General features: G+C 34.9%; 1 protein-coding gene across 1 annotated transcript in view; it reads left to right on the forward strand.

The window, feature by feature from the left end:
• ZBBX (zinc finger B-box domain containing) overlaps positions 1-20,346 on the forward strand; it is a gene marked incomplete at both ends in the record, with an annotated part of 116,144 nt that overhangs the window by 41,683 nt on the left and 54,115 nt on the right. Inside the window, 3 exons of the mRNA XM_080696580.1 lie at positions 9,695-9,850; positions 15,595-15,766; positions 19,119-19,239. Of these exons, the coding sequence (XP_080552706.1) occupies positions 9,695-9,850; positions 15,595-15,766; positions 19,119-19,239 (449 nt within the window). The remainder of the gene's footprint in view (positions 1-9,694; positions 9,851-15,594; positions 15,767-19,118; positions 19,240-20,346) is intronic.

The following is a 20,346-nucleotide window of genomic DNA, read 5'->3' on the forward strand; positions in this document are numbered from 1 at the left end:
GTTGACAAATTTTACAGTGATGTTGTTTGTTATATTTTCTGTTGATTGGTCTTTATAAGATAAAAATGGTCTTATTGTGATACAAGAGTAATGCTACATTTAAAAACCAAATATGAAAATAATTTTGATTGCTATTTCTGAGTTTATTCCTGTTTCTAAAAATATGTTATTCAAATCATTGCCTACGAAATCATTTGTTCTCCGGGTAGTGAAATATGAGTAATTGCTGAAAGCAGCTAACTCATCTGGATACATTATACATGTTATATTAGTTGAAAACAACAGTAAGTACTTGGTAAGATAATTAATATAGTGCATAATTACATGGCATCAAAACTGCAAATAGAAGGCAAGATTGCAGGTGTGAGTTTCTTGTGTTGCTTTCCTGTTGTTCTGACTCACTTTTAAGATTGCTTCTAAGTAGAAATTTTTAGTGTTATAATAAAATTTAAGAGGCACAATTATTTACCCCTAACTTATATTCTTTTCCTTGTGATTGAAGGGCTAAGTGATTGAAAATTTTTGAAAATGTATTATTTGTTGAGCTATTACATTTATTTCTTGTCTTATTTTAAATGTCTTACTGTATTATATGTGTTTTATTTTAATAGTTTCAAATATTGTTTTATGATTAGTACTAAATATTAAGTCCAAGTTAGTTTTATTTGACATAATTTGTCTATTAAATAATAAATTACATTTATAATAAAATGTATATGAACAGAACCTTGTTCATTTTTATGATTTCTTTATGTGTCAAGGAGGAATAATAATATATAAATCTTTGATTGATAAAACCTGATAGAAATCAGACCTTTATAGGAAAGGTAAATTTAAGGGTCTCTTAAGTTCTGCTTAAAGTTATATGTTTCTAGAATAGGCAATAAACTTCAGCCCCATAAATGTTATACTTCCAATATATGATTCCTATTTATCTTTTGATAAGTGCAATGTTTTTTCGACTATCGATATTGTACTACTCATGCAGATACTATATCTGCTTTTAAAAATATGATGATCTGATGTGAGTTTAAAAAACATGATTCTATTGTGAGTTTCCCCATCATAATTTTACCTACATTGTGAAAATATTTAAGTTTCCATATGCATTTGTATAAGAACTTTTCCTCAAATTTGGTTTTTCTTTTTCAGGACAGAAATATCTGCCCCTTGCTTCTCAAACATTTCCTTTTCTTTCTGGCCTGAAGTTAACAACCAACTCTCTCTCTCTCTCTCTCTCTCTCTCTCTCTCTCTCTCTCTCTCTCTCTCTCTCCTTTCTTTCTCTCTCTTTCCTAATAGTAAATGAAACCTTTGATCAAATCATGTATAACTATTTTTTTTCTTAAGCTTCATAAGAGAAATCAGAGTTAATAATAGTGGAGTATATTTTAAGAGATAAATTTGTACTGAGATTATCTGTAAAGATGAACTATTATTTTTTATTTTTATTTTTGCATTATATTCATACATCTTAATGGGATAAAAGACTTGTGGAAACATATATACACACATCACCCAATTAGTCCTTACCTGATCCCCACCCCATTTCCTCCCCATTCCTCCTTCCCGTGCTTGGCCTAGTGATTGACTTTTTTTTTTTTTTTTTTTTTGTGATACTGGGGTTCCTTGAAGCCCTTCTACCTCCGGGCTACACTCCCAGACCTACTTTATACTTTTTAACTTGGGAACAGGGTCTCTTAAGCCAGCATAGTGGCTTCAAACCTGCGCGATCCTCCTGTCTCTGCCTCCCAAGTGCTGAGATTACAAGCATGCGCCACCACGCCCAGCCTTAGTGATTGACTTTGATGTTTAAGCACATCATGTGCTTTAAAGAGTTTCCTCTTCCCCTTCCTGTCCCCACAGTTAGGTCGCCTTATTTGCTCCTCTTTAGGATCTCCTTCTTCGAGTTCCTCCTGTTACCCATTTCTCCCTAGCTTTCACATATTAGGGAAGGAGCTTACCATTTGATCCAGCAATACTACCCAAAAGAAGGGAAACCAAACTAATAATGCATATCTATGTTCATAGCTGCACAATTCACCATTGCCAAACTATGGAACCAGCCAAAATGTGTATCAACAAATGAATGAATTACAAAACTGCAGGATATGTACACAATAGAATTTTACTCAGCCATAAGGAAAAACACAATTACATCATTTACAGGGAAATGGATGGAACTGGAGGACATTATGCTACATGAGATTAGTTAGTCACAAAAATGTAAAGATGATTTATAAGAGAAGTAAAATTTTTGGCAATACTCATTTTTTTCATCCTTGTTTAATGAATTAGGATGTTTAAAATAAATTAATTTGTTTTTGTACTGAGGATTAAACCCAGGTCCATACTACCTCATGAACTATACCTCCAGCCCTATTTAATTAATTAATTTATTTGTTGCGATATTGGGTATTAAACCTAGGGGCATTCTACCTCAAGGGTACACCCCTATCCCTATTTTATATTTATTTTGAAACTGGATCTCACTAGCTTGATGAGAGTATCACAACTTGCTAAGGCTGTACTTTTGAAATGGTGTTTGCAGATGGCCTTGCCGTGGCTGGCTGGGAACTGGCAGTCCTCCTGTCTCAATCTCCAAAGTGCTGGGATTATAAGCCTGTACCAGAACACACATTTGAAATGACATATTTTTATAGTATATTACTTTTACCGTGCAAGGATATTTTACTAAGTATACATTTAATGAGTTTATTGCATCCTTCTATGGTGATTTGAAAAATGTCTCTCCTTGATATAGCTAGTTCTCCCTCTTTTCCATGTAGCACCCAACTCAGGGGATTTAGTTTTATCAGTTACTGTTGATTTTAGATAACAACATCCTTACACTATCATAATGCACTGAATCTAGTGCAACATATTAATAGAAATATGCTGGAAAAATACTCTATAGAGACTAGTGTTGCTGCTTAACACAACACATGATTCCTAAAAATCTTTCCATCTGGTAAATCTCTCAACTAATTAACAAGATTTGAGAAAAAATTGGGATGAAAAGAAAGCCACTCAAATCCTGTCATTCTATGTCATCAGAAACCGAACAAAAGTAGTGGGCAATCCTACTTAAAATATCAGTGTACACCCTCGGGACTTTTACGTTCTTCTCTATGATGTTATGTCCTGTAGGAATTTTCTTGTAGCTGGACACAGTGGCACACTCCTGTAATCCCACCACTTGGAAAGGTGAGCCAGAATGATCAGTTTCTAGGTTAGCATCTGCAATATTAGTAATACCTTGTATCAAAATTAAGGGAGGGAGGGAGGGAAGGAGAGAGAGAGAGAGAGAGAGAGAGAGAGAGAGAGAGAGAGAGAGAGAGAGAGAGAACTAAATTATAGACCTGGGAGTACAGCTCAGTGGCAGATCACCCCTGGGTTCATTCTGCAAAACAAAACATGAAACAAAAACATGTATCAAGATAGAGCTTCCTTTATCAATTCCTTGTTCTGGATCAAGGTGTGTCTGCAGTTTCTGCACTTATACTCCTAGTTTGTCTAGACAGCCTAACTCTCAAATGCCTGGCAGTTGAAGTCAATTCAGACCTTTTACTCTAGAGGAGGCATTTCAAGAGTTTCATCTTTTATTTTCTATTTTCATAAATTCCTAAAGTTCTGGCTTTAATTGTAAGAAAGCTTGTTTTTGATTGCTTCAAAACAGTAACGTATTGAAAAATAAAAATTTAAGACTCAGTACAACTCCAGAGTTATACTGACACATTCCCATGTCTACCATTTGCATGTTGAGATAATTCCTATCAAAGCCCCAGAAGAAACTATGTCTGGGAAAATATTCCTATTGAAAAAGAAATGTTTTCTCAAAGAACAGGTTTAAAATTATTTTTATATACATAATTTTACATACATAATTATTTTCTATACATAATTTAAAATATTAGATAAATTTATTATTTAAAACTTTTAAGATTTTTAATTTAAATTAATTTAACATATAAAATTCAGATTATGAATGGTAACAAGTAAATTTAGTATATCATGTGATCTTGAGATGATTTTTTAGTTAAAGTTGTCTGAGTCTCAACCATGACTAACAATCACCACAGCCAGGGCACATGACATTGCTTGAGTTCTACTCTAATTTTTTTTTCTGTGTGTATGGGTGTATTTTGCCTGGCAAATTTAAAGGGCATAACAACTATCTGACAGAGTTTAGAATGTTTAGTTTATAATGGGATGCTGTGTTTGCAATACAGCTCTTTTAATTATTTTGCAACTGTAAAGTAAATGAAGCTTGACATTAAGAAAAGAGAGTTTCCTCTTCTTTCTTTCAAACTTGAGAAGTAAACTACGTGTGGATTTCCTTGAGCTGGCACTGCTGGGCCACACAGAGGTATGGCCATGTCAATGTGGTCATGAATATTTATTGCTGGGTACCCAGAGCTTTGGATGATGGGGGTAGGGAGAGTTTTGAAACACTGACACTACCACAAAGTATATCATTTTTCTAACTGAACTAAAACTTTTACTCTTGGACCTTAACTTTTGCAAGGTGCCATCCACTCCAGAATGCTATAAAATATCAACCTTTTTACTTTGATTAATGATACATTGTCAGAGTGATGAATTCTTCTAGAGTGTAATTTGAAAGATAATATCATTCTAGGGGGAAAAAAGTTCAGGTAAGAATTTAGAACAGTTACCAGATGAAATCCTACCATCACACAGTTAGTGAAGGATGTGGGAGACTGGAAATATCAGCAGTAAATCACTTTCTTTGGCTTTAGTTTAAGCTTCCATCCTACAGTGAAATATATGATTTACTACATGCCCTAAAGGCTATTTTGATTTTAAAACATTTTTAACATGTAGAATAGTTGCAAAGGTAATTTTGTACATTTTATGCTCCTTCTCCTTCTCTTGCTACTTATTATCCTGACTTATTTAAATGTTCATATTTAAATGATGGAAAGAAAGTTACATTTGAGTTTGAAAATTCAAAAATGTCTTATTAGTATATATTATTGTGTTATACTTAATACAGTTGTTCATCTATTTTAAATGTAATCTATTTCACATTCTTGCTCATTGGTTATATTATTAAGCGAAAGATAATGTGTTTGGTGTTGAAAATATAGATGCATCTTTTTAAGTAGAGGGCCATGTTCCCAACTGTTACCCATAATTACCCATGGGTTGCTATTTATGAATTGGGAGGAACATCTATTACTTAAATTTTAATATGGTGGGAATATAACTTATTATATACTTAAATTTAAAAATGAATAAATATAAAAATAAATGGAAAACAAAACAGTAAACCATTTAATTTTTGCATAGGCAATGGCATATGGAATTAGAGTTTTGTGTTTTCTTTAAATGAAGAAACAGTTTTCAAACCTTTTGGAGGTAAACTTAATATTCTCAATTTCAGAAAACCAAAGATAAAATTTATTTTCTGTCATCAAGGTTAATGTGAACTCAGCAGAGAAAGAAACTTGTTTAGGAGAAACAGGACTTTGATTCTAATTCAAGCTTCAATATTTTATAGCCATTTGACTTTGACTTAGGCTCTATGAAGTTGGGTTTCCTTGTCTATGTAATAAGGATAATAAATATTTTCCATCTTTTCTTGTGCGATTGCCATGAAATTAAGCAAAAAAAAAAAATATACACACACAGGCTTGCAACAGAGAAGAACAATGTTTAAATGGATAGTGTTTAAATGGATAGTGCCCATGAACTGGCATTTTATTTATTTCAGTTATATACTAAACTAACAGGACTTTAAGATAGACAAATTTAAAATTCAGTTTTATCAATAATCCGTGACACTTATCTGGATTTTTAAATATGCTACCTGAAAATGTTATAAAATTATTGAGATTTGATTGCAAGATTCATTTTAGGACAAGAACAAATTTTAATGTTATTGAATTAAACCTATTTTTGACTAATAATTTTGTCTAGATAATTCTTTATTAAATTAATAGTATTGTTTTAATTTTGTAAACATAAAATGAGAACTAGTCTTCATAAATGTCTTTGAAATGCATAGAACTTTACACCAGGCCATATTAAATCAGGCTTATGTTGGGTTACTCTGCCTTAAAATTATTGGTTAAATGTATTTCTGGAAGCCTGGAACATCAGATTTGCTTGGATTTCTTTTTTGTGTGTGTGTGGGGGGGTACTGTAGGTGAAATTCAGAGCCTTTCTACCTCCGGCCTATACTCCCAGACCTTTTTTATATTTTATTTGGAAATGGTCTCACCAAGTTGCTGAGAGCCTCACTAAGTAGCTGAGGCTGGTTTCGAACCCGTGTGATCCTCCTGTCTCAGCCTCCCAAGCACAGGGATTACAAGCGTGCGACACCACGCCCAGCTTGCTTGAATTTATTTTAACAATAAGGACTGCAACTCAACAGCCTACCAAGCTCCAGAGAGGAGGACTGCATAGACCTATATGGACTTTTGGATAACCATTTGGAAACTTTGGAGCAGATACCAAAGTATAGAAAGCAATATATGTGGAGGTCATGTGTCGTATTTTCATATATAACATATTAATTCAGTGTGAAAAACACTAGTTAATTTGACGTTCAGTGATTTATTCCAGAAGCTGACTGCAATGAATCTTAATACATTTACAAAAGGTCATAACTGGGAAGTTTCTATGTAATCATAGTTACTTAAATGGTAACTAGATTAAAATTTAAAAGTGAATAATTCCATGGAAGAACAAAAAATAATCATTTCTGATCTCTGCTGATTTATTTTCCTTGAGGACATTTGCTCAGAAGTAAGACCATTTCTTAATGGCAGGTTCCCTTAGAGCCTCTGAAGATCCTAAAGCTTCCCCTTGTAGTTTAATTCCAGCTCAGATGAGACTCAGAATCCTACAGAGTCCTTAAGCCGACCAATAGATAGAGCCAGGAGACACTGCAGAGAATTGGGACTTTCCAATATTTATCTGTTTCTCACTAGATTTTCTGAAAGCATGCCCAAAATTATTATTTTTTAACTTTCCTCCTCCTCCTCCTCCTCCTCCTCCTCCTCCTCCTCCTCCTCCTCCTCCTCCTCCTCCTCCCCCTCCTCCTCCTCCTCCTCCTCCTTCTGTATACTAGGGATTGAACTCAGGGGCATTCTACCTCCAAGTTACAGTCCCAGCCTTATCTTTTGAATTTTTTTTGAAATAGGATCTCACTAAGTTACTGAGGCTGGCCTCAAATCTGCTAAATTTCTGAGACTGGCTTGAAATCAGTGATCCTCCTGTCTCAGACTCCTGAGTACTGAAATTATAGGCAAGTGTCACTATGCCCCACTCCAAAGTTATTTTTTTTAATTTTTATCAATTTTTAAATTCTGCAGCTCTCTTTTATCCTGTCTGTATTTTATTTTTATCATATACTATTTGGAAGGCACTGTGGTAGCCACACCAAGTTAAATTTTTTTTTCTTCTGGGAACTTATGTGATATGATGGGATAGGTCCAAAGTTGCTGCAAAATTTACAAAATTAGGGCTATTAAAGAGCCCTTTAAGTGTTAAGGCTGTTATGTTGTGGAAACCTCAAAAAGTTTTGAATGGGGAGGGTTCACAGAAGATTTTTGGACCTGCGGGAGTACCTTGGACTTATTCTAAAAAAAAGTAGAAATCTGCCAGGCAGGGTAGGCGGCTTGGGAGGGGAGGGTCTCCTGTGAGCACACCTCCTAAAGGAAGGCCTGAGGAGAAGCAGGGGCCTCTATCCCAGGGTTCTGCAGCTGAGGTGCCTTCTGATGTGCACTCTTGAAGAGTGTGGAATTTCTGAAGATGTTTTATCACCAAGGAGTACTCATAGCTGCTTATCAGGCTCCTGGCAGATAAGGTATATTTAGTTCTGCACAAAATAACACACCTTATCTGTTTGAGATTGGCAAGTTGGTCAGGCTCTGAGAGTCCTTAGCACCACACACACCTGGGGTCACTTCCCAGCTCTGCCGCCCACTTGCGCACTCACCATGCCACCAATGACAAATTGCTTAATCTCTGAGCTTTTTTTTTTTTTATCTCTAAAACAGAACAAAAACAGTAATGATTTAGCTTTGCCTTAAGGATCAAATGATTTAACATTTTATTTTTTTTAGTTTTTTAAGGATTGAAGCTTTATTTTTTCATTTCTTAAAATATGTTCTTTTAGCCAGGCATGGTGGCACACGCGTGTAATCCCAGCGCTTGGGAGCCTGAGACAGGAGGATCGCACAGGTTTGAAGACAGCCTCAGCCACTTTGTGAGGCTCTCAGCAACTTAGTGAGACCCTTTTTCCAAACAAAATATAAAACAGGTCTGGGAGTATTGCCCACAGGTAGAAAAGCCCCTGGGTTCCATCCCCAGTATCACCAAAAGAAGTTTATTTTTAATTTATTTTTAATTTTTATGTGGATCATACTGAAAATGCCATATATTCATACATTCAGACTGAGCTTGGTGTCCTCTCCCACGCCCCCACTTCTCCTTCCCCCTCCCAACAATGAGTGTCCAGGTTAACCATGCTATATTCATCCTTTTACACATATTCGAATGTAGCTCCTCCATTAATCAACCTCAACTTTCTTCATCTCCTGCCCTTCCATTTCAGCTTTGCTGAGGTTTCCCCTCCATTATCTGGAGTCCCTCTGGTATTCCTAATAGTCCCTATTTTGGGCATATTAGAGAAAACATATATCCCTTCTCTTTCTGTGCTTGGCTGATCTCACTTAACATAATGTTCTTTAGGACTTTCCATCTTCTTGTGAATGACATGATTTTGTTCTTCTTTATAGCTGAGTAGAATTCCATTGTGTGTATTTCCCATAATTTTGCAATCCATTCATCCCTTAATGGAGATCTAGGTTGGTTCCATATTTTGGCTATTATGAATTGTGCTGCTATGAGCATGGTTATGCATATGTTACTATATTTCTCTGATTTTAACCCCTTTGGACAAATACCCAGGAGTGGTGGAGCCAGATCAAATGGTGGATCTATTGCCAATTTTCTAAGGGATCTCCACACTGACCTCCATAGTGGCTGAACTAGTTTGCACTCCCACCAACAGTGTAAAAGAGTTCCTCTTTCCCCACATCCTCTCCAGCATTTCTTGTTATTTGATTTCTTTATGTTTGCCACTCTCATTGGGGTTAGATGGAATCTCAGCGTGGTTTTGATTTGCATCTCCCTGATGACTAATGATGTAGAACAGCTTTTCATGACAAATGCCCAATAGATACATGATATAATGTTATAAAATTTTTCAGATATGTATCCTGTACATCTTGTGTACTTTAACATTGTATTGGTGCGTTATCATTATACATCATATGAGTCTCAGAGCGATAAGAACATGCATGTATGCAGCACTCACTGTGTTTCCCTCTGGGTTCAGTCACCCCCCTCCCCACCCACAGAGTGTTAAAATTGGTAATGATAACTCCCTTTGTGAACATAACACTACCTAAAGTTTCCTTCATCAAGTATCCCCTTAAAGATACATAGAATAGTCTGAGCCCAAACTGGTGTCCTCAGTAGATGGCAACCGTCACCATTATAATGATTAATAAAAATGGCAGTTTGACTTTTTAAACATTGATTCAAATTTATTGAATCTTCTGAGTCAGAGAATGTTGAAATTTTTATTTAACATTTATAAATGACTTCGGCTGACATATTAGACTCTTTAGTATTATTTTTTTCCTTTTCCAATAGGCAAAATCACAGATACTATCTGGTGTATTGCATGTTGCCCATCAATTTATAAAGAAAGTTAATCCAGATGAGCCCAAAGGAGGAGATAATTTTGCAAAAGGGACCAGGAAAAGTCAGCATAAACCCAAATCTCTTCTACGAGGGAGCAGCTCTGAGGTAAGCTGAGGAAAATGTAATAAGACATTTTCTGTCTTACCTGATGGTGGTGGCTGTCATTCAGAAATGTAACAAGACTGTAAAGCTTTGGAGATTATTGTATCACATTGTTGCTTAATATAGATTTTTTATTAATCAAATATATCTTTATTATAAAATATTTTCAAGGCATCATTTTGACCATTGAAAACTAATATTTTTGATGAATGATCTTTGGACCATATGATCTTCTGAGCATTTCTGCCATGTCAGGAATTGAATGTGTTTAGGGAAAACATCAAGATAAAAACCACATTGCAATATAACAACTTTATATGCGTCAGAACTTCAGAGTGGATGAAAATACAAAATCTTGCCAAGTTCTTTAGGTGACAAGCAATTTCACAGTTATTTAAAGCTAGATTCATATGAAATTCTTGCAGTTATTCAGATAGACTACTGATGCCAAGATGTGCTAAATAAGCTTTTATCAGCTCATGTCTATATTTTTATAATAGTTTTGTATTGATTATTTAGCAAGAAACACTGCAAATTTTGATCTCTGTAAGAATCTTTGTTCTTGTAGATGTCATCCTTTCCTGCAGTTTAGAAACTATAACTTGGTTGGTCACATCTTGTTAACTGGTGACCAAATCTGTTTTGAACTTATTAAGTTTCAGATTTACATTCATAAAACTTAAGAGAATACATCCTGTATGCTAAAGGGACCATTTTCCAACAGGGGAACTATGTAAGAATTTCCCAAGGAAATTGGGGTATTTTCATAGGTTTTGCTTTCTACTAGTTCTGCCAAGGGTACTTTGCAAAGAATCACCGAATGAGTTACCGCTCATGATGCTAATACTATTATATTTTGGACTGGACATTGTCCTAAATATTTTACATGTATCTTTTTCTTTTGTCTTTAATTAAAGTGTCAACAAGCAGTTGTAAATTGCCACTGTATCACTGGTAGTGAAACTTAAATTTGAGCTCACACCTTTGACTCCAAATTACCTGATTGAACCAATGCACAGAGGCTGTGGTTTTTAAAGGTTTCTCCTTGGTGCCTGACATTTTATCTAGTTTATATTATAAAGAATAATAGTGATGAGTCAGCAGCTAACATTTATTGGCCACTTTATGCTCGGCGTGGTGCTGAATGCTTTACTTGCCTTATAATGCAGTAATCACAATCAGCATTTATGTTTTGTATTATTATTACCCATCCTTAACAGATGCAAAAGGCAGAGGAAGGGTAAATAGCCCTATTAGAAGTCTGTGAAGTGGACTCCTTGGTGCTTACAATCTTTACAATAAATGCCTCCATAGGTAATTATGTATAATGTACAGACCCTCTGGAATTAGCTTTATAAACCATTAATTCTGTGGCTTCACTCAGAGGTATACGTTAAAATCAACTAAAGAAACACTCTGAGTTCATTATCTTTGTGGGTGAGGTCTAGACATCTGTGATTTTAAAAGCTTCTTAGTTATTTAATGCTCCTCAGTGAGCATTATTTATTAAGAATTACTGCTGGAGACCTTCAGTACGTACCTGTACCCAGAGCATGCACGGAAGAGAAGATCCTCCGCCAGGCTTGGTACTCCCCTGTGCTGAGGAGCACAGAACTATAGTGAGCACCAGAAGCACCGGGCAAGCTTGATAAAGATGTGCATTTCTTTATCTTCTACCCACATTTATTTATTTACTGATTTGTTCGTTATATTTGGGTTAGGGATCAAAAATCTGCTTTTTAATTGGCACACCTAAGTAATTCCAATGCCTGAGAAAGTCAGTATCCTGCCAAAGTCTGCTCTCTGTCACATGACTTTTTTTTTTTTTTACAAAAAGTGGATTTAAATCAGCAGTATATCCTCAGAAAGGGATGATCTTTATGAAAGAGTTTATGTTTTAGAGACTGAAATCTAGGTTTGAGATACTGATGATGGTTTTATTATCACTTTGCAGTATTGGGCAAATTACTTATCCCACTTTATCTTTTGTTTTCTCTTTTAAGAAGTGGAAATATTAAATCATTGCATATAAATAAGATGTACTGAATGTACAACATTGGAAGGCTATTTGCTACTTCACATTTCCTGGCCCTCTAGGATTGGGCAAGACCAGGAGCTCTGAGTGGAAATGATGTGTGGCAATTCTAAGCTGAAATATTAAAGAACCAATGTACAGCAACCTAGCTCTGTGGAAGCCAGGTATTACAACAACAGAGAGAACACCGTACATACCTGAGTTAGCTGCTTGAAAGGGCACTGTTCTGGAGAGTGGCTGGGGTCACTGCATATGTAACCAATTTGCATCAAGCCACTGAATTTCCATCCCCTCTTCATTACTGCAGCATACATACATAAACACATTGACAGACTGCTTATGAGATACTCTAAGTACCTCCCACCTACTCCTAAAGCACAATGTCATCAAACTAAACTCATCCTTTCTGTTCCAACATCTATAGACATTTTTTGTTAGTGGTACCATATCTAACTTTCCAAGCCAACAAAAACAATCATTTTTCTGCAGTCTTTTCTGTTCTTTCTTATACATGAAATCAGCTACTGTTTTAGTCTACTCATAGTGCCAAAGAAAACACCACCACCTGAGTGGTTTAAACCACACATTTACTTTTTCACAGTTCTGGAGCCTAGAAGTCCCACACGAAGGTCTCAGCAGACTCGGGTTGGACTTTTCTTGCTGGCTTACCCAGGGCCACTTTCTTGCTGTGTCTTCATTTGGGCTGTCCTTTGTGCATAAAAGGAATGAAAGATGGAGGGGAAAGGAAGAGAGAGAGAGAGAGAGAGAGAGAGAGAGAGAGAGAGAGAGAGAAGAAAGAAAGAGAGAGAGGATAAAGGGAGAAAGGAAAGAGGGAGAGAATAAGAAGAGGAGAGAGGGAGAGACATTTGCTGTGGTCCCCCCCCCTTTTTCTAAAGCATACCAGTTTTATTAGATTAAGGCCCCACCTTTATAACCTCCCTTAAGTAACTACCACTTTATAAGCCTATTTCCAAATGAAGTCACATTGTGGGCCTCTGATCTTCAGCATATGCATTTTTGATAGGAGACATGATTTAATCCATAAGTTACCCTGTTCCATGCATTCGATCCCTGGAACACTTTGAATGCTTGGTCATTTATGCTGCCTCTGTAGCCATTCCAGATACTGCAATTAGCATTTTCTAAAAGAACAAAATATTTATATAATGGAAAGTACATTTTACTCTCTCCTTTTGTGGAGTTAATATTTCTAGTTTCATGTGTATATGTTTTGTTATACAAATGTTAATGTACTTTGCATAATGCTCTGCAAAAATGTTTTTACACCCAACAATATAATTTTTGTATATATATATATATATATATATATATATATATATATACATTCTACAACCTTCACTTTCAATTTAGTGGCTATAAAATGTTCCATTTATTGAACATGAAATGTATTTTAAAATCTATCTTCTAGACCGGGCGTGGTGGCACACACTTGTAATGCCAGCTATTCTGGAGGCTGAGACAGGAGGATTGCGGTTTGCAGACAACCTCAGCTACTTAGTGATGTCCTTTGCAACTCAGTGAGACTCTGTTTCAAAATAAATAATAAAATAATAGGGCTAGGGGGTGTAGCTCAAAGGTAGAATGCCCCTGGGTTCCATCCCCACTACTGGAAAAATAAACTATCTTGCATTGATAAGCATTTATGCTTTTCCCTGTACAATGTAAAACATAAATCACAATTTTTATATTTATGCTTTATATATATAATAGCATATTGTGATATTTATTATTTATAATATATGATTTATATGTGATATACATATATATGTATATATCACACTATTATGAAATCCTGAAATTTCTAGGTAAAGTTTGTGGTAGTACAGGAGGATGACAGGTTTGAGGTCAGCCTAACCAAAGTAGTGAAATCCTGCTTCAAAGTAAAAAATAAAAAGACCTGGGGTGTAGCTCAGTGGTACGTACTGGGTTTAATCCTTAGTACCAAAAAGTAAAAATTAATAAAAGATTCCCACCTATTTGTAATGTTGGCCAATTGCCTAAATCACTCTAGTACTTGACTTTTGTTTTGCATCCAACCTTACTATTCCTCAATTTTTCTGCTTCATGCTACCATGTGGATTTTTATTTTTTAGTGTTTTTATATTTCCAGTCCATTTAGGACAAAGCTCCTCTGTGTAACAGGCAAGGTTCTTTATGATCCTGCTCATTGTTCTATGCTTTATATTTTCTCATCCTCCATTTTTTATTATATCTGCACAATCCATTTGCAGTTCCATGCCACAATGCTGTTTGGTTCCATTTCTTAGCATGCACATCCTCTCCTTCTGGAAGAATGCCCTTGCCTCCTTTTGCTAATGGAATTCTTGTTTTATCTTTCAAAACCTGTTCAAACATCACTTCCTCTGAGTTATTCCTGATCCTAGTTCCTATTTTCTGTTATGGACTTAACTATCTTATGTTTTGGTAGCATAGGATCTAGTGTCTGATGGATTCTCAGAGAAATTTTGCTTGTATTTAGGTTTTTTTAACTCTATACTTTTTAACTCTATACTTTTGATTGTGCTCTTAACTATTGGTCTATTTATTTTTCAATTAAGGGTTGAATGCATACATTTCTACTCTTGTGTCTATAATAGAGATTTAGCAACTTGATCAGTATAGGTAATTCACAGTTGATAATTCAGCCATTGATGCGGATTTTATTTTGCTTGAGTTTCCTAATTTGGCAAACTTCCCACCCTGAGTCACTGGATACCTGAAAAATCTTACTTCCATTTTCTTCTGTGTTTTCTGAGTAGGTCCATGCTTTGTGCTGAATTCGTCTTTTCCTTCCACATGAAGCTGAGAAACAGGCACTATTTTGCATGCATTGAGGAGCTGATTCCACTTGTAATTAGCACCTTCATTTTGCCAGGCATTGCTCTAGGTACAGAGGAAAAAAGACACAAAAATTCCCAATCTGATTATATTCTATGGAGAGAAACACTAATAAATAAATATGTAGAAAAAATTCACACAGAGAAAAGTTATGAGGACAGAAATAAAGCAGTTAAGGATTACACAGTAAGGAAAGGAGAAGTTATTTTGAAATCATTAGCAAAGAGCTCTGTGAGCAGGTGGTGTCTGGGCAGAATGAAGGAAACGAGGGAGAGGCTGTGTGAGATGTGGAGAAGATGGTTGCAGGAGTCAGACCTGCTAGAATGTGAGCTTAGCTGGAGCAAGGGGGCTGCAGAGAAGATCAGGAGGGGTAAAGTCCAAGCAGGGAAATACAAGGCCAGGCAGGGCCCTTTGGGTCTCGCTGGAAGCTTGGAGTTTCATAGAGAATTCATAGACTATTTTGGGCAGAGAAGTGACACAATCAGATATATACCTAACAAAACAAAACAAAACATGACAAAACAAGCAAAAACACCCTGGTCTCTGATGTGGGGAACTTGCAGAGAGCAGGGGATTGGAGAGGTGGAAGGAGCAGATGCAGAGCTGTGGTTCTGGTACAGGGAGAAGAGCAGCTGGTAGCATAAGGAGAAGCCATCGAATTGCTAGGCTTTTATTTTGATGATTTTTGAAGAGAACATTTATAATTGCCAAAAGAATTTAAAACATAATGCATGCAAATAAGTACAATTTATAATCCTTCTATTCCAAGTAAAACATGTCTGATCCATAATAACTGGGTTTTAAGATACAGGAAACATAACAAACCTACTTATAGACATTGTAATTGGTTTAGGTAGAAATGACAGCAAAAGGAACTGAATGTGCAAATCCAGGCGGCTGGCTCTTGTGTGAAGGGTCATTTGATGAAGAAGCTTCTGCCCAGTCCTTTCAGGAGGCATTAAGTCAGTGGAGAACTGGACACTACAAAGACAAGGAGAAACAGCAGCTGCAAGCAGCAAAACCAGGTATGGCTGTATAACATGCATGCTAGAAAGTAAGGTCACTCCATTGTCGTTCTCTGTCAATATAAATGCCACATTAAAAAACCGTAGGCACATATCAGTTACTAAGCCAAGCATGGGAAAGAGGGATGGGGAGGAAAGGGGTGGGGATTAGGTATTGGCTAATTGGATTATTTGTGCATGTATGTCTCCACAAGTTTTTTATCCCATTAAAATGTATGACTAGGATGCACCAATAAAAAAAATTAATACAGTATATATTTTGATATCAGGCTCTTTTCATAGAAATAGAGAACCGTGTAATGGTTGCCAGGGGTTATATAGAGTGTACGTGGGGGAAAAGGTAGGAGGGAAATAGGTGAGGCTGTAAGAGAATATCACGAAGAACCCTTATGGTGATGGCAATGTTCACTATCTTGACTGTTAATATTGAAATCCTGGTTAGGATATTCTACTATAGTTCTGCAAGATGTTCTATTTAGGGACACTGAGTAAAAGCACATGGGGACTTTTTGTATTATTTCTTACAAGTGCATGTCTGAATATATAATTATAATACTGTATCATAAAATAAAGTTTATTAAAAAGCAAAAAAATAAAAATAAAAACCGTAGGCAGAGCAGTTAGCTATAACTCCTCAGGGTGTCTTTACTGTATGGCCATTGGTGTGTGTCTTACTATTCATAGACCTGGAGTTGGGTATTGGAGGTATTTGCACTGTTTTTTGTGTAAACTCAGGCTTTCCAATGAATGGATACTGGATCTTTTTAGCTTTTCCTCTCCTTGCAGAAAATTGTTGTCAAGACAACCGTTCCATTTTAGAGCCGTAATTGTAAGACATAAAATGGAAGAAACTATGTAAGACAGAAGTAAAGATGGTTTATATAGATATTGAAAAATATGATTTTAAGAACCACTGAGAACTTTAAGGGGAGAATTGATTTATGTTGGTTTTTTTTTCATTCTTTTAAGAATTATTTCTATTTTAAATTTTTTTCTTTTTTCTTGATTTTAAACTTTTAAATTCTATTTTTAAAGTACTTTATAGGTTCATTGTAATTAGACGTCATAGTGAGGTTCAAAGTGACACACACAGCACTTGGTGTGCTTTCCTCTGCATCCCGCCCTGCTCTGCACCTGTTAGTGAGATTGATTGTGAGGCCTTCATTTTATTTTTCTTAATGATTTTCACTCTTGTATTCTAGACATTGAAGATCAAAGTGGCAATAGTGTATAGTATATTTGCTTTGTTTTTCCATATCTTCTGAAGAAAATCATACTTTTAAAGTATTCAATTTACTAACACTATCAATCAGATTTTTGTGGTATCTTATAGTTGCTTTTTATTGAATATAAAATGTTAGATAAGTTCATTCCTATATCTTTTTGTCATAGGCATTCAACTTTACTACTACTTTTTCCCAGTAAAGAAATTCTGATTATTTCTCCTTTATTCCATAGTGTGATTCCTAATGCCAAAGTATCACATACCATCTTCTCAATTATAATATACTTAACAAAATAATGTTCTCTCCTTCAAATATTTTTCACATTTTCTCATAATATATCTCTTACTATTTTAAGACTTTATTTGTATGTTTTCTTTTAGTAACATGTATCCCAATTCTCACTTACCATGTCATTTTATGTGATTTATATTTGTTACTTCATGTTTTGATGTATTTTTACTATTTTTCTTTGAAAGAGGTTAAGTCTTTAACAGAAATATATTTTAATTGTCTACTTTAAAATATATAGTATTTTTAAGTAATACTTGAGGTGAGAAATCCCTCAATGAGAAGTCCAAAACCATTTATAAAATTTGGTTTTCAGAATGAAAATAACTGCATAATAAAAAAATAATAGTTATTTTTAAAGACTTGGTTAGAATAAAAATTACTATGAAGAAAATAAAATTAACTTAAACATCTATCATTTAAAGATTTTTCAATACATATAGTTGTACACACACATACACACAAATGGGGTAACAATGCATATGCTATTAGTTTGCATTTTCTCTGTGATTCTATTGTGGAGTTCTTCCTTTGTAAATACAGATATATGTCATCATTTGAAACTGTTGCATAGTATTCTCTATGTGCCAGGATTGAATCCAATGTTGATGGGTATTTTGTTTCTTATTCTCAGTATTAGAAAATGAATTATGATGGTCAACTTAGTTATTTGTACACTTGCATAATTACCTTAACACAAGTTTTTAAATATAGAAATGTCTGTGTAGAGACAGACCAGGTACTTTAACTCTTTAATTCTTTCTCTGGCTTATTTCTGTGACTAAGAAAGCAGAAACAAAACAAAACAAAACATGATTTCCTTCTCTTTTTTCTATCCCTTCCTCTCCTTCCTTTTTTTCAGCATTTCCTCCAAAAAAATCTTTTGTTTTACTTCAGAAAGGGGGATGAGCAGCGAGACATCTCTTTTCTGTGACTTGCTCGCATTCTGCATTCTTGCTCTTTATGTTTGACAGGTTCTGGGTGATGTTTTCATAACTTTCATTTCCTTCTCCCACACTGCTGTCAGTACTCTTTGGGAAGAACAGAATTTGGGTAATTCCATTCTTTGCTTTATTTCTATTGCTGATGTTTGGCTGTTCCTGGAAACTAATCAAATCTTTAGTATGAGGTTGGGATTGACATTAAAGTTATATAAATCTATTTTTCCCATGTGGCTGCTTCTCTTCCCTTCCCACCCCCTATGACAGTTCAGCTTGGGGAGAGGGGTGATAGCTGGGAGCATGGAGAGACTGGGAATCCTAAATTTACACTGTTTTCATGCCCAGAAAACTCAATTTGGTTTCGTTTTATTTATTCATTAAACATGTGCCCTTTACCCGTTTAATAACTCTGAATAGCGACTTAGTGTAGTCGAACTTCAGAAGTGACTAAAGCATCTGGAAGTCAATGACTGTTTAGGAATAAATTCATGAGGACAGTCATCTCCTGCAGGTGTCGATCTGAATTATTTATTTCCTGTTTCTTATAATATGTAAATATCATTGACAGTGTCTATAATACATTCCTTTGGTGTGTGTATGTATATAGAATCCATGATCGATCTGCATTTATCTTTCTCATTTAAAACAATTAGGCTTTAAAGATCTTGTGATCATAAGATCCTTTCATTTCAAGGGATTTTTTGAAGAAAACTGTCTATATGATCATTATTTATGAAACATCAGTATTTAACACTTTCACATCCTTAACCTACTGACTATATAGATAAATATAAAAACATATGTGCCTCAAAATAATGAATTCTATGTCCTTAGAGAAGAGATGGTAATTTATAGATTTGGTTACATTAATTATGTACATTTTAATTATTTTTGTAGACTCATTGGAAGAATGTGAAGTACAAACTAATCTGAAAATTTGGAGAGAACCAATTAATATTGAATTTAAAGAAGACAGTCTATCGTATATGGAAAAGTTATGGCTTAAAAAATACAAGAGGTATTTCCAAATGTTTGCTATTATTATTAGGAAATACAAAAGCTACTTCTGTTTCTTGCTTATGTTGCATGCCTTTACATAGAACTTTTACATGTATTTTTATATTTCTGCAAATAATTAAAAAATAATATTAAATCCCAATGATGCTTCTACTATTACAATATGATATCATCGCTAATTTAGAATTTGCCTTGAGAAATGGAAATGAGAATGGAAAAATAAGGCACAAATGGTATTTGATAATATAGAATTTAGTAATATTAGAAAAATAGTGTGATCAATATAAGATTACAAAGATATCGTTGCTAGGTTTTATACCTTATCAAAAATGTCTGAGGATATACTTTTCAGAACCTGCTATTAATTTTAAAGTGTGCTGGTGCATGTCTTTAATCACAGTACTTGGGAGGCTGATACAAGGGAATCACAGGTTGAAGTCAACTTCAGCTCTGAGCAACATAGTGAGAACTTGCATTCAAATGAAAAAAAATAAAATATGGCTAAGATGTACTTTGGAGGTAGAATGCCTTTGGGTTAAAAAAAAAAAGAAACAAAGAAAGAAAAAGAATTTACTATAAATGGACCTTTAATTTTCCTTTCATTAGTAGTATTAAGATTTGCTTTATTCAATATTATCACTAGATATGCCATTTTATTAATTATTTAACAATTAAAATATTAACTCGAAATTGTGAATGGCCTCATGTTGTAGTCATTTGAAATGTTACTGTCAAATAATGCCCAAATATTAATATATAAGATTTTGGACTTATATTTAAAGGTCCTAAGGTAAGTTTCCCTGAAGCAGAGCTGTCCAAACTTTATTTGCCTACAAAGTTCCTAGAGATAGTGAGGAAATACCATTTTTTTCTTTAGTAGGTCTGAAGGTGGGCCCTGAGAATGTGGAACACTCATTGTTATATCTCTTAGTGTGCTATAGTTTGTCTCCAGCGAATTTCTTGGTACTAATACCACCCTTTCTGTCCATACAGAAAAAATATGATTTCTCTTCTCAGTGGCTTCTTTCAGACTTTTAAAGTCAGTCCTACTTTAAGGTTCATGACACTGTATTTGTACAACTCTGTTTCTGGTGTTGCATTTTTTTCT

The sequence above is a fragment of the Muscardinus avellanarius genome (assembly GCF_963383645.1).
Source record: "Muscardinus avellanarius genome assembly, chromosome: 5".
Classification (NCBI taxonomy): Eukaryota; Metazoa; Chordata; class Mammalia; order Rodentia; family Gliridae; genus Muscardinus; species Muscardinus avellanarius.